The sequence below is a fragment of the Euprymna scolopes genome, chromosome 8 (assembly GCF_053919585.1).
Source record: "Euprymna scolopes isolate OS-2025 chromosome 8, ASM5391958v1, whole genome shotgun sequence".
NCBI classification, from domain to species: domain Eukaryota; kingdom Metazoa; phylum Mollusca; class Cephalopoda; order Sepiida; family Sepiolidae; genus Euprymna; species Euprymna scolopes.
In genome coordinates this window covers 118,831,264-118,847,690 of record NC_136489.1, presented here as the reverse complement: position 1 = coordinate 118,847,690, position 16,427 = coordinate 118,831,264, and the positions used below count along the sequence as shown (strand labels likewise).

The 16,427-nt window shown below is 35.6% G+C and overlaps 1 protein-coding gene across 1 annotated transcript; it reads right to left on the bottom strand.

Moving 5' to 3' along the window:
- Positions 1-628: 628 nt before the first annotated feature.
- On the bottom strand, positions 629-991 carry LOC145283941 (protein CFDP2-like). Its single transcript, XM_080133039.1, has one exon. It carries the CDS (start codon positions 989-991, stop codon positions 629-631), a length of 363 nt encoding a protein of 120 aa, XP_079989165.1.
- Positions 992-16,427: the final 15,436 nt, after the last annotated feature.

Sequence of the window (16,427 nt, the reverse complement as noted above, 5' to 3'; positions counted from 1 at the left end):
CTGAAGTACTCTTGCCATCTTTGAATTATCTGTTTTGGTTGGGTCAGTATGGTGTTTCCATCTTCTGATAAGAGGGTGTTAGTCATCTGGGCTCTAGGGCCATACACTTCCTTCAGTGATCTGAAGAAACCTGCAGAATTGTTTTCCTTCGCTTGCCTCTGCATATCTTCAGCCTTTTTTCAGCCACCAGGTGTTTTCCATTTCTCTTAGTTTTTTTCTGGACTTCTGCCCTCACTTGTTTCAGCTTCTTCTGGTTTCCTCTAGTCGGGTTGCTTAGCTTTGATTTTAATGCTTTGTTTCTTTCATTTATTACATCTCTAATCTCTTGGTCATTCTCATTGAACCAGTCCGCATTCCACTTTTTTGTGTAACCAAGTACCTCAGCTGCAGCAGAGAATACAGGCCTGCTTAGCAAGTCCCACATTTGTTCTGGTGAATCAGAATCATCAGTGGTTTGTTCTAATGCTGAGTTGATTGCAAGTTGTAGTCTATCTTGCCGTTTTCTATCTCCGAGCTTTGATGTGTTTAGCCTTCTCTTGCGCTTCGTTGTTGCCCTGCTGTACACAGATTTTATGGAGAACTTGAAGATAGTCTTGATTAGGTAGTGGTCTGTTTGGCAATCTGGTCCTCACATAGCTCTTGTGTTCTTGGCATCTTTGAGGTCCTTCCTTCTTGTGATAACATAGTCCAGGAGATGACATCTCTTTGACCTGGGATGTTCCCAGGAGTAGTAATGGTTATCCGAATGTTGGAAGTAAGTGTTCATAATTGCCAGTTCAAACTCTGTGCACAAACAGAGCAGCAGTTCTGCATTTGAATTGAGATTTCCCTTTCCAAACTTTCTGAGAACAGGGCTCCATGTATTGTAGTCATGGCCCACTCTAGCATTGAAGCCACCAAGGAGAACTAGCTTATCCGCTGCAGGGACGTTTGCTATGTTGTCTTTCAGCTGAGAGTAAAAGGCCTCCTTTTCCTCGTCTGGGTAGGTCATTGTCGGTACATAGACGTTGATGATGGTTATGTTATGGTTATGGGATGTGGTGATTCACAGTGTCATTATTCCTTCAGAGACTCCTCTGGGGCTCTCTGCGAGTCCACTAGCTAGGTCATTTCTGATCGCAAAAGCGACTCCAGCTCTTTTTGGTTGATCTACAGAACAGCCTTCCAGAAATAGGTTCTTCTTGCTTCTCTCAGTTGCCCCCCCCCACTGAGTCTTGTCTCCTGCAATGCAGCTATGTCGATATTTGTATTTTCAAGCTCCAGATCTATGAGTGCTGTTCTTCTATGTGATCTGTCACCCAAGTCCGTATCGAGCATGGTTCTGACTTTCCATGTAGCGATGGTTAAGTCTTGAGTGTTGTTATTTCTTGTTCTGTTGTTACCGCTGGATTGGAGATCCACTGCCCACGGTTTGACAGTCAGATGGTCTTTGGATGAGCTTTGTTTACCTTGCCTTTTATAGAGGCGTCCCCTTCCAGGGAAAGTAGTGCTATCTCTGAACAGGGCTGCTTGGTCATCAATGCAGCTGCCTCAGGGTATCGTCATCCATTCGGTACACCTGCAACCTTCACACACAGCCGCCTATGCACAGAGGTTGGACTAGTGGCTCCCAACTCTCACACCTACCACTGTTATCCTCATTCCATCGCCACAGGACTTCCCACCTTGGCTCCTAAGTTGCTTGTGCAGTTATGGTGTAGTATCTGTTGCGCATCAGATAGACACCCTCTGAACCTCCAATGCTCATGTCCAATGGAGAGAGCCCGCGATGACTGGCAGCAGAGGAGGCTGCAGCTTCTGGCTGAAAGTAATCTCAGTGAGGTTGACAGTCACCCTATCGTGTCCGCTACTATACCTTTTCTTTCTGGATAAGGTTCCATAGCTTTTTAAGGAAAACTGCAAGGCAGCAGTAGGATTTGAAATCAGAGTTCCTATCTCTTAGCCTTTTGCTGTGATAAAGCCCACAAGGCAGTGCTATTTGATTTTGGGGTTGGTTCCCCTAGTCTTCGCCCAACCAAGGGCACCCACAAGACAGTGGGGTAGGGGTTGGTAGTGTGCCAGGGCATGTCCACACATCGGTGGGTCATAACGCATTACCTTTGGGGCCCCCTACTACTCTGAGATCTCCTACAAGTTTAGCCTGGGGCCGCAAGGCACCCAGTTACGATGTGTGGCCAACGTGGAGGCACTGTAGGAGTCTTGATGATGGAGAGGCTATGTACTGGCAGGGAAGACATAGCTGCTCCCTTTTCACCGTGAGGTTAGCCAGCGGTGTTAGTTGAAAACAGGAAGGCATGCAAGCATGAACTTAACACTAACTTGTACCTAATACAATAGACGCATCACATCCCCACGTCGGATCAAGAAACCGAACGCACACACATATCCAAACTAATGCAATATAAAACACACAAAGATTAGATAAAGAATTTGAAATCCTGATATTTAAACGCATCAAAGCATTCTCTATCATCCAGAGAGTTTGTTAATGTAAACATAAAATGGCGACATAAAAGAGGAATCCATAGGTTATGTATATAGCATAATCACGTTTGACACACCAGTTCCCGTCAAATCACTGAAGTTACGCAACGATGAGCCTGGCCAGTAACAGGTGGGTGACCATTTGGAACTCCCAGGTGCTGTATGTGCTCTCCCCTTATCTCGGCATTGTTTCCAGTCGTCTTGGATTGCTCCTTGCCACTGGGCTCAAACAGTGCCAATTCAGGAGAGGTGTTGCTGGTGATTGCGCAACCCTTGTCACACAATTACACGCGCAGCTGCCCTTACAGGGAGTATCCTTTGTCTTTCAAGACTGAACGGAGGCATTGATCGATCCATAGGTTTTGATTAAAAATTGACACAGAAGCCCAAGGAAACACATTATCACTTGCTATATTTTAGTGATGGGACGATTCCAATATTTTCCCAATTCCAATACAATTACTGATTTCGTGCTAAATTTCAGATTCCGATACAATTACAGATTCCGATTCTTTATAAATCTTTAAATATTTAACTATAGAATTGTTATTTCTCCAAATTCCATAAAAACACATGTCAATTTATGCATATATTTTCTTAAATGTCAAAATACACTTGTGGCGGATGATCTATCGATTTTAGCTTTACTGGTAATTTAAAATCAATGAGTATTTATTATCTTATCATTATTACCAGCAATGGAAGATTTTGCTTTAAATAAAATCAAATAAAAAAAGACAATTAAAAGCATCGCTTTGGCATCGGAAAATAGGTGTCAATTTTTCCAATTCCGGTACCGATTCTGATACCTCCAAATCTTCCAATTTTTCTGATTCCCGAGTCTAATTCCGATTAATCGTCCCAACATTACTATATTTCATAGAATGTTCCCAAAGCGATTAGATGCTGATAGTTAAAAAAAAAAAAAAAAAGAAAGAAAATAGACAATAAACTAATAGCATACAATAGCACTCCAATAAAATGTTATGGTATCATCAACATATCATGTAAATATAATGAATCGGACTGGCACAACAGTATTTTTTTTTACATTATAGATGTAGAAGGACCAGTAGTTCTAGGACTACCCTCACTAGAACAGCTCAAATTAATTACCCTTCAATTGCACGGTTAAAAAAGAAGATGCACACCAAACTCCTGCAGTAAAACCAATCAATGCAATTAAAGATCCATGCCAGAGTCTGTGAGACTATCGATCAACAAAGGAATACAACATCACACGAAAAAAAAACGAATTGCTTTAAAAGACAGCATAAAACAGGAAATTGAAAACATGGTCAAGAAATGTTCAATATGCCAAGAAAACTGTTCAACACAAACAAAGGAAACTTTGCAGCCACATGACATCATCAGTAGAGCATGGGACGTTGTTGGCACTGATTTGTTTCACTGTAATGATCAAGAATACCTAAGAATTGCTGATTACTACAAGAAATTCCCAATTATACAGAAAATGAAACAGATTTTCTCTGAACATGACATTCTCACCAGAGTTGTTAGCGACAATGAATCGCCTAGAATTGTATATTCCAGTGAAGCATTCAAGAATTTGCTCAATAATGGCAATTTGATCATGTGGGGGTCGTCAGGCCTTTTTAGGAACTAACTTCCTCCACAAATAAATAAAAATAAAAAGAAGGAGACTTACATGCAAAACAAACGGAGGTTTATTCACAGAAACCAATCATTAACAAATAAAGTATAATTCTCTTTATAATGAGTTCAGAAGTTCTTTTTAAGTGTTCGGATAAAAAAAAGGAGAATGTCTTTTTTTTTTGTTGAACTGTTCATATGCTAAAACATGTTAAGAGAGGCAATAGGTAATGTTCGCCTGTGAAATTGTATGAAGCGCGCGGAGCGGTGAAAATGGAAGAGTGATAGTAACACGCGTGGAACGTTCGAATGAGAATGCAGTTGAGAGAGAGATTTGATGTTTGTGTGTGCTTAAATACTATTTGGACCGGCTCCCAGCGAGCTTAAAAAGAAAAGTTTAGAAAAATGTCCTTGGAGAAATCCCATTGGACGGAAACATCACGTGGGGTGCTCTGTACTACGTCCGCTTGTTTTGAGTCGATTTAATATATAAGGCCACGCCGGAATTTGCGTGGGAGTTATTTTTTATTTTTCACGCGCCAACATAATCATAATCATACTGCACGCCTAAATTGTATTTATTTTTATAACAATTTTTAATCCGAATCTTAACCGTGTCAACTAGCACAATCACATACAATCATCTCCAAAGTTCCCAAGATCAAATGGTTTTATTAAACAACAAACGCAAACAGTGAAAAGAATGTTAACTAAGGCAAAACAAGCAAGAAGAGAACCTAACTTAGCAATGCTATGCATACGAACGACACCAATCAACCACAAACCTCCAAGCCCAGCTGAACTTTTAAAAAATCACATTATCGTCTCAAACATAATTGTAAAAATTTGTATTTTCGTAGTTTTGATTTGTTTCTTGGGGCTTCACATCTGTTTTCCCCAAATTTATAATATTTTTAAAAAATAAAACTGAATTTAGACCATTGGTGATATTTTAAGTAGAGTAGTTCATAAAATAAATGTGGTATTGTGGTGACTGCTGAAATGAAAGTGATGTACAAGCAATGAGAATGAAACTAACAAGGCTTACTTTTTTCATTTTACTGCAGTAAGTGTTCAGAAATCAAAGGGCCCCTTCTTCAGTTTAACACTTGATCTCTGTATGAGATACATAGATATTCGACTCTTGCATTACAGTTCTCCTTTTCCTTTTAAATGTTTTAATCGTCATATGAACCAGTGCATAATGCTGTTAAGAAGGTCGTATTGGGGTTTTGAATACTATGGGTTTTTTTTTTTTTAATATTTGGTCTTACCAAATTCCATGACAAGAATTCATCTAGTCTGGTGAAGTATCCAGCTTAGTGCTGTTAATAGTCAACATCATTTGCTAACTGCTGATCCATTCATAACATTCATGTTTCTATCAATCTTTTTATTTGCCAACTTAGCTACTTGTATATGAATGTTTTTGCCAAAATTGGAAATATTTTCAAATTTTCGCCATTTTTTTTTTTTTTTGCCTAACTCTTTTTAAGAAGAATCGCTTAAGGATTTCGCTTTTATTTTAATACAACCATAATTATGATAAGGATCTCCATTATTTTCATCAAAATTGGAAATATTGTCAAATTTTCACCAGCTATGGATAAATAGCTCCACTGCCTTGTGAATGCCTTGGAAAAGGCAAAGGCTTAAGCAATAAACCCTGACAAAAAATCCAGTGTGGAGTCCTAAAAGATGGATGACGAAGCACTGCAACACCTTTCTGACAAGTTCTGCAACTGCGCTGGCTCTGGCCGTATTGGCTTGCCTTTCCATTGGACTTTGTCTTCAATGCCAAGAGGGGGACCCTGGTAATCGGGCAAACCTAGGTCTCCTTTTCACCTAGCCAGGCCTGCACCCAGAGAGCAAATTTCAGCTTCGATCTGTATGGCCACAGCAGATGCTGCAGTGCACCGGACGATGAAGAATGGCATTGTCTTATTAACAGAAGGTTTCCATCATAAATATTGAATTTTAGTGCTGCTTTCAAAGTTGTCACTGTCCCCAAAAGACACTACCTGAATCCTGGAATATGTACCACATCCCCACTCTGGATTTATGAATCGTCAAAGTTGTCTACATTAATAAACCTTCTTATTAATTAGCATTAGCATCTAAGTGTTCCATCTAGTTTTCCATCTACAGACAATCAGCACAGGTGTATGAGCAAAAATATAATAGAGAAAGTGCAGAGAAAAAAAGGGTTGAGTCCACTAGTTTGCAGCTATGCTTTTGAACTTTAAAATGTAAGTTTACAACAAAAAATTGCTCATAACCAAAGTACATACTCGTCTAAGATGAGAGACAGAAGGTCAGATTTTTTAGGACTTTAATTTAAAGCTAAATATCATCAGCATTAGCATTAGGATCAACACCAGCACCAAGGAAGTGAAGGTGGGTAAGTGGTTCAAGAAACGGACTGACAACCAGGATCTGCCAAGATTGAATTCAGCTTCTTCCACAGAAACACTTTCATTCAGGAATGTTGGCAACTTTCACATAGTCCTTCCCATAAGTACTCAATGTCTTTCTAGAAAGAATTCTAATTAGAAAGATATCAGGGAAATGAATGTCAACAATAATCATTTGATTCATATGAAATGAATGAATGATGATGAACAGCAACAGCAGGATGGCTCAGTGGTTCAAGAAACGGCTGACAACCTGGGTGTGGCAAATTCGAATCCAGTTGGTTCCAAAGAAACACTTCCACTTAGGGACGTTGGCAACCTTAACATGGGCCCTCCTGTAAGTATTTTTCTAGAAAGAATTATTAACAGAAAGATATCAGGGAAACGAATGCTAATACAATCATCATCATGAATACAGCAACAACAACAGCAGCAGCAACAACAACCACATTTCTTGCATGCATGTAATCATGGCTCTGAAGTCAAACTCTTGCACTGAGGTCAGTTCCAAGCATACAAACAAATTAAAATCCAGGTCACACCCTCTTCAGCCTGTCACTGAGGCCAGTTCCCACCACACATGCAAACCAAGTAACAAATCTTATCACCTGTAATCTCTCACTGAGGTCAATTTTCAAAACATACAAAAACCAAAACCTCCTACATCCTCTCACTGAGGTTAGTTTCCAACACACATGCCAATCAAGGAGCCAGGCCTTGTCCTCTCAAACCTATCACTGAGGTTAGTTTCCTGCATATGTAGAAACTAAGGAGTCGGTTATCATTCTCTTAAACCTCTAACCGAGATGATTTTCTTCTCACGCGGATTTTAATGGCAGTCAACATGGCATTACCTTACTATGGTATGGTTTTTCTGTTCAAAATCGTCTTGTGCTGATAATTATAATAGAACAAAAAAAACAAAAAAACAAAAAAAACACCCATACCTTAGCAACAATAACAAAGTCAATAACAACAACCACAACAACCATATCTATTGTCCTGACAACAACAACAACAACAACAACAACAACAACATCAACATGCCATAAATATTTTATTTTCATCCTTCTTGCATCAGATCAATACAATTTGTTTAATTATGATTCAGTATTTTTGTTTTTTCCCTTGCTATCATACAATTATATAACAGGCAGATTCAATTTGCACTGAAAAGTTCAACACATATAGTAAACGTTATTGATTATCAGGAAATTAAGTTTTTTTGTTGTTTTTTGGGGGGGTGAGAAAGTTAATGGTGAAATTAATCTGTTTTTAAATATTTCATTTTGTTTAACTTGTATACCATTATGTGTTTTGTTGAAGTGAATTAAAGTCTCTCATGGATACGTTTTCTCCTATAAAATTGGTCCTGTATATGACCTTAAACTATATCCAGTGGTGAGACCCCAGCTTGCAGGCTTGGGAGAGTGTAGAGCCACCCTTTAATTGCCATTGCTCCCAGGTCTACTCTGACCCAGAGTGGTAGTACCTGTTAGGGTCCCAACTATGGGTAAAATAGAAACCGACTTGAAAAAAAAAAACAAATATATTCTATTCAAAAATTTTTCTTCAAAATCTTTGGATTCGGCATTGAATAACCTGAAAAGGGTTGATATGCCATAAAACAAAAACAACCAACCAACCTACAAAATTAATGTTTCATTCTGAATAGTAATTTCCTTTTCTTTACCATTATAAATATACTAAAGTGAAGTTCGTTGAATTTCTATATAATAAAGTAAAGCTGGTCTGTTTCCCGAAGTTTGTCAGCAATACATTTTTTCCGACATAATCAATATTTGATTCTGAATAGCCAGTCAATTACAGAAATTATCATTGCTGACAAAAACGAAAGCATGCTACCCTGTGGATTAAATAAAGTGTTCCGTTTGAAATTACATGAAGATTCCTAAGTTCGATAAAATGTACCTAAAGAAGGTTAGAGGTTACATTGGCTGAAAGGCTTAAGATGAGAACAGTAGTCTGAAGAATCTAAACAATATGAAATGCAAAAACATAAGTACAGATGTAAACAATTATCCTTAATACAGGATGGAACAATAAAATTGTTGCCCTAAAGAAAACAACACTACAGCTTTATTTTAAAACTTTTATTGAAAAAAAATCAATGCAGGTAACTTGATTATGTAGTAGAGTTGACATCTATTCAATGTAACCACTTTCAGCCTCAATCACCGCCTTAATATGGGTCCGAAATTGGGAGCATACCTTTTTCACAAGCGTTGGTGGAAGCTCGGCGAATACTTGGCAGATGGCAGCGATCAAGCTGGCTTTGGTGTTGTGGGAGGTCATGTTGGTGATGTTCTTAATGTATGACCAAATGAAGTAGTCCACCTCTGTCTATCACTATTTTCGTGGCAAGTACTCATCTGAACTCCAATCAATGGTCCTCCCTTGCCAAACTTTCATGAAAAGCACTCGTCTAGCTGAAAACACTCAATAATTTCTCCCACTCTTTATCTGTGCCTAAACCTAAACGTGGATTCCATGAACAAACCTTTTTTTTTATATATAGAACTGCCCGCCTGTGGAACTCTCTTCCGTTTGCCTGCTTTCCAGCTGACTACAATATGGTTGTCTTCAAGTCCAATGTAAACAAATTCTTCATGAGCCGTTTCCCTTAAGTAATCCAATTTACCACATTTCCACTACTAATGATTACTACGATATTGTCCCATTGACTACCGCACACTCATTAACTCTTATCCTTGAGTGGCCTCTGTGCCTTGATTAATGGTGTAAAAGAGATAACTTTGTAAAAAAAACAAAAACAAACGTGTTCTATAATTCAAATTAATTTATTTTTACAGTTTCATCAACACAACAGACATAGTCTGGAAAGAATTATGTAGACAAGGCTACAAAAATATGATGAGTTAGTAGACATGCATGTACTATTCAAAATGGAACAAATAATGGTAGTAGTTGTGACCCAACGGGTCAGAGTAGTCTAGTTTTTAAAACAAATTAAATGTAAAGCCATATAAATTGAAGTTTGTTAAAATTCAAACCATTAAGTGTGACAGTACTCTCAAATTATGGTGAAAACTTCATTAAAACATCTTTTTTCTAGAAATTCACTAATCTGAAACAAATAGAAAAGAACTTTTCTTGATTAAAAGTGCTTCTGTCTGAAGTGCTCAGATTTAATCTGATAAAGGATAAATAAAAAAAAAAGAAAGAAAGAAAAAGCCACGAGTAAAACAAAACCGCGAACACATTTTTTGTTATTGTGTCTGTCTTGTTTGTTTTGTTTTTTTTTTTGTATCAGAAATATTCTTTCAGATGGGCCACAGCCACAATGGTAAAAAAGGTAAGAGTAATTAAAGAAAGAAAGAAATGAAAAAAAAAAAAAAATGAATAAAAGAAAGACCCCAAATGTATTGAGAAATCTTTTGTTTTTCTTGCATTCTATTTTCTGGCTGATATTTTATCGCTTAAGTATATTACCTTGCGTATCCTCATTAAATCTTGTAGCGAGTTCTTCACGAGTCCATTCAGACTGAAAGCAGGTTTGGACGTTTTTATTAAAACACACACACACACACACACACACACACACACACACACACACACACACACACACACACACACCTGATAGATTTAACAAATGCGTTCATTTACATAACCGTAGTTGTTGGCAATTAAGTTATTACATGTCAAAGCATTTATTGCCAGAATTATATATATATACATACATATATATATATATATATATATATGAGGAAAATTCAATTATATTTCACCCATTATTCATACCAATCTTTTAATTCATGAAGCTCAATGTCACTCCAGAGCATATACAAATAAATGACAGAAAGTCTATATTCCAAATTCCAAGATGTTGTCCATCTTAACATTTATTTATTTCAGCATGTTAAAAATGTTCAGTTCTTGACAGCGCCTGTTTCGTAGCGCAGAAGCATTCATATAATTATAATGTCAATTTTTGAATCTTTTTCGCCCTGCCTCATCAGAAGAATAGGAACTTATCAACTTTAACAGAAAATAAAAAGAATATGGGCATGATTGCATAAATCCGAAAAACCAGAAGAGTAATTACAATTGCGTTTTGTGATATTTACATCATCTCTCTCTCTCTCTCTCTCTCTCTCTCTCTCTCTTTCTATATATATATATATATATATATATATATATATATATATATATATATATATATATATAATGTGTGTGTGTGTGTTAATCATTAACTTGAAATGTACTTGGTCTGTATATACCAATCGTAATGGATTAAAAAATCTTTCTCATAAATTAAGTTTTTTATAATGAAAATAAATCATTTTTTAACGTTTCTGAATTTTTTAGATAAGGATTGGTTATTCGTATTATTTGGATTCATTGGACAATTGTTCTCATCTTGAGTGTGATTTTCACAACATTCCGGTCGATGTAACCTCCGACCTTCTTTAGATGGAATGATTCTGTCGAACTCGGGAATTTGGACGGAATTTCGAGCGGGACCCTTTATTTACTTAACGGGGGGGGGGGGGGGTAGCATGTTCTTGTTCCGTCAGCCATGACTGGATAGAGTTCCTAAATAATTCGCAATTGTATTTTTTGGTCGCCCACACTAAGGGTTGAACCTTCAATCCTCAGGAGAATATCACTTTTTGCAACTGATTTTTCCGAGTACACTAACCACTGCGCCATAGGTTCTTCCGCAAGTAACAGCACGAAACTGAATACTCCAACAGACTAAATGAATTCTTGTCTTGCAAGTAAGATGAAGCGTGCACAAGGAATATATAAATGATCAATTGGGGAGAAGGAATTTTACTAGAATATTCGAATATCTATGTGTCTTATATAGAGATGAAGTGTTAGCACTGGAAGGGGCCCCTTGATTTCTGAGAACTTCAACTGAAGTAAAATAAAACCAAAAATATGTCCGTTCTTTCATATATCCACGTGTTAGGCAGTCAATTTTGAACAGAAATCTGATATATAAATATCTGGCTGTCTGGCTGTCTGTCTGTCTCCATATTTTCAAACTCTATCTCCTCCTAAACTAAAAGTCGCAGAGTGGCGCCAGCGACCTCAAGTGATTCGATTTTTTGCAGACCGTTCTTTTATGGGTCATAAGCCGGTTAAAATAGATTTTAAGGGTTCAAAAAATGAGTAAAACTTGAAAAAAAAAAATCGTTATATATTTTATGCATTCATCTTAGTTTATTTTTAATTTTTAATTTTTAAGCAGTTCATATGTGTGTCACATTGGTACAGTGGTAACGTCACCAGCTTTGAATGCTACAGTTTTGCTTTTGGTTTCGATTCTAGCTGATGGCACCCAAATACTTTTTTTCTTTTTACTTTTGAAATCACGACTCTATATTAATATATACGAAATTTGGATAAATTAAAATATATTTAAACATATTTTACGACCGACAAAGCCGGGCGTCCCCCTGGCTAGTTTTATTATATCTTTTATGTAGGGTTTTTATGTTCATTATTTTTTAGATGAGAATTGATAATTAAGAGTATTTGGATTATTTGGGCTACTGTTCTCATCTTGGTGGTTATTTTCACAACGTTTCGGATAATGTAATCTCCTAACTTCTTCAGGTGCATGTTTTCCAACTTGGGTCCGTAGTTATTTTTGCTTATCTCTTTTTATCCATATTTAAGTACAATTAAGAAACCAATAATTCTTATATGAGCTTAGAAAAAAAAAAAAAAAAAAAAAAAGAAAAAGAAAAAAAAGAAAGAAAGAAAAAAGAGACGAAATCAAAGCAAAATAAAAATATTTTAGTACAAAAACATTTCAGACAAAAGATCGTAGCTTTGGTTAACGTAGATAAAATTTGACATAATTTAGGTAAACAAAGTTATAGAAGAGAAATTGTTTTGAAAAGAGATCGAAAATCTAGAATCTTTCAAAATATATTTGTCTAAATTTTTGGTAAACTTTTAAAGCGAGAGAAAAAACAAACCGTTTATCACATCTGGTGCTCCCACGCTAAGAATATACTTTCAATTCTTGTTTATTATTATAGAATGGCAAAGGCACACGGTGTTGCCCGGGAATAAAAGTAGTCCTTATGAGTGCCCGAATTTACTAGCAGCAGGCTTAAAGGAATTTCAGCATGGAGCATTCCAGTCTTCTAGGATGGGCATTGTTGATGCAAAGAGTCGAGGCACGTTGCAAGCGTCACTCAGAAGAACTCTCACACACACATACATAGAATGGAACTTTAAAACAAATTTTCTGACGTTTTTGTCTATTTCTTATTCAAGAACTTTAAAACTTATCAACTGTCTTTCAGAGTATATTTTACATTCCTGTAAATTTGTTGATATATATATATATATATATATATATATATATATATATGCATGTATATACATATATACATATATATATATGCGTATATACAGATATATACATATATATACATATATACATATATATACACATATATATATATAAATATACATATATATACATATACATACATATATACATATATATACATATACATATATATACATATATATACACATATATATACACATATATATACATATATACACATATATACATATATATACACATATATATACATATATATACATATATACACATATATACATATATATACACATATATATATACATATATATACATATATACACATATATATATACACTATATATACATTATATATATACACATATATATACATTATATATATATATATATATATATATATATATATATATATATATATATATATATATATAAAGGATAAGTGGAGTCATTATTAGAATTTTGAAGAAAATCGATGCAGGGAGAAAAAAATAGACATGGAAAATAGTCAGAAGACTATTCGACTAAAATAAAAAAAAAGACAAAAAAGAACCTCGAGGTGCTTTTTGTGCGACACTTGTCAAGGGATTACATCATCAGCAGCGATTAAAATAAAACAATTTACACATAATTGAAAATGGAGCTGAAGGCATATATATATATATATATATATATATATATATATATATATATATATATGCCTTGTTAATTAATTTGTGTTTTCTTTCTTCATTCCAAAGTTCCCAGTGTTGAGTTAGATCTTGCTAACTGGTGACTCGTTCATAACATTCATGTTTTTATCCATTTTTTTTTTTTAATCGCTAATTTAACTACATGTATATTAATTGTTAGCACTGTTCTTGGCACTTTTCAAAGACGTTGCTATCACTAAAATACACTACTTGTAACCAGGAGCAGACTACAAATAAAAATAAATGTGTACAACCGTTTGGCGAGGCTCTCCTTGACAAAAATAAAAAGAAATTTATTTCCCCTTCACGCCGGAGAAGAGATACTACTTTTTAAAAATTTGGGACAGCAACACCTACCTTCTTGTATGACACATTATGTTGGCAAATAAACGTAATATAATTGAAAATTACTGAAAGTTTCTTCTCATATTGTCATTATACTTTTATATGCTAACTCGTATCCATCATGTTTCCTACAAACCGCATTGATATAGTCTTCGAACAAAACTCCTTTCACACTACACACAATGCTTCAAGCAAACTACAGCATATTTCTGGTCTGCTATATTCTGTTACCTGAAATAAGACTGGCTAACATTTGTAGGATGCTGACGGATTCCCCATGTTGACTATCAAAGTAGCCAGTCATGACACTCAAATCATATTTTTTTCTGAGCACCACATATTTGTTTGGTGTCATTTTTCCATTGGGTTTTGTTTGGATATATATGGTAACACCAGGCTCAGGTTTATTTTACCTGTGATCATGTCACAAGGATAGCGTTTATCTTTTTTCTTTTTTTTTTTTTTACTTGGGAGTCACCACTTATCAAAGGCCACTGGAGGATAAGGATTAATGAATGTGAGATGGTAGTTTAGTAATCATTAATGGTGTAAATTGGGTAGAATTTGATTATTTATAGGGACGGCTCAACAAAAACTTGTTTACATTGGATTTGGAGGCTACTATGTTGTGGTCAACTGGGAAGCAGGCCAGACGGGCAGTTCTAGGCAAGAAGCTTTGTTCATGGAAGCTTTGTTCATGAAATTTAGATCTATCCCATATGTAGAACCTAGATAAATGTCAGTCTCGTGAGTAAAAAAAATTCCCCAAACAGAGCAGTTTTGTACCAGTTTTATGTTCATACTAAACCTTATCTTTAGAATTGTTGTTACAATTTTAATGAACATGCATTACATGATTTGAATCTATACCAAGTTTAACACTTAAGAGGTCTTAAGAAGAAATTTCAGGGAATCTTGTTTAATAGTTCTCCAATAACAATAGCTCAAATTTAATGTAAATCTGAAATATTAACATTTTTAAATGGAAGTTTTTTTCCCCTCCATAATATGGCCCGAATATCTATTTAAAATACTCTAAAACTGAAATCTGGAGAATATTTATTAACTGATACGGAATAATTATTGTTAAAATTTCACAAAAATTAGAGGTATCTGAAGTTTCACAAAAAGCCTCCAACTTTCTTTTTGTCTCCTTTGCATAAACTACATTAAAAGAAATACAACCCACATTAGCCACCCCTACACCTAGCGACTGTGTTCAAAATTTCAATATATTGTTACATGCTAAAAAATGAAACAAGTTAAGAAATTAATTAAGAACAACAGGGTGATTAATTTTAATATAATCTTTAATTAACACGCGTGCAAAAAAAGAAATATCTATATTAATGTTAAGTGTCGAGACATTATGTTGAACAAAGATGGCGGCAGTAAATCAAATCGGCAAAGAATCAATGTAGTCATGATTTCGAGTGTTAAGTAATTCCTAGTAACAAAGATAGTAACGAAGAATCAATACAGTTTCGATCTTGAGTCGTTTTGAGACAGAGGCGACGGCGAACTGATTGAATCCAAAATTCGACACTTTTTATAATAACTTTTGAAGCTTCTGATTGGTTGATTATTATAACGTGTGGTTATAAAAACGATCGTCGAAATCATTGGAGTCATACGCTCATTATAGCCAAAAATATTTTAACAACATAAACAAAAAAAAAAAATATTTTTACTTATGCTGGCAATAAAGTCAGAAAATCTAGTGGCAAAGAGGTAGATGAGAGTGCATTCATTCTTTTTGTGGACTGTTATCCTCATGTTTATAGTTGTTGTTGGTTAACCACGTTTCAGCCAACTCATCCTCTGACCTTCTTCAGGTGATTAACCGCAATGAGATAGGAATGCTGAGTTTCGTTACTGTATCCCCAGTAATTACTGCCTTCCATAGTTGTTATTGTTTCACCACGTTTTAGCCAACTAATCCTCTGGCCTGCTTGGGTAGGATTGAAACTGCTATCTTTAGACAGTGTTCACCTGGAACTGTAGAGATTCAACATCTCTATTCACTGTGCCACGGGCCTCGATGGGCGATCAATGTTGGATTTTATGGTCTTATTAATCCAATTCAGTTCTTATCTGGTCTTCCATTGCCAGGTCCGTAGCAAATGATATTAATTAAAAGAAAAAATTTTTTTTTTGAATCCTTTGAGATAATTTTGTGCATTCATTCTTTGTGTAGACTGCTATCCTTATCTTCATAGTTATTCTTGTTTCACCACGTCTCAAAGGGTCCTGGATATGACCTAAAACTATATCCGATGGTGAGACCCCAGCTTGCGGGCCTTGGGGAGTGTGTAGCCACCCTTTAATTGCCATTGCTCCCAAGTCCACTCTGACCCGGAGTGGTAATATCTGTTAGGGTCCCAACTATGGGTTAAATAGAATCCGACTTAAAAAACAAATATACTCCATTAAAAAATCGTTCCTCAAAATCACTAGATTCGGCATTAAATAACCTGAAAAAGGGTTGATATGCTGTAAAACAAAAACAACCAACCAACCACG

Bases quoted from the DNA above. Each gene is read 5' to 3' on its own strand.
- LOC145283941 (XM_080133039.1), bottom strand. From the start codon at position 991: ATGACCTACCCAGACGAGGAAAAGGAGGCCTTTTACTCTCAGCTGAAA.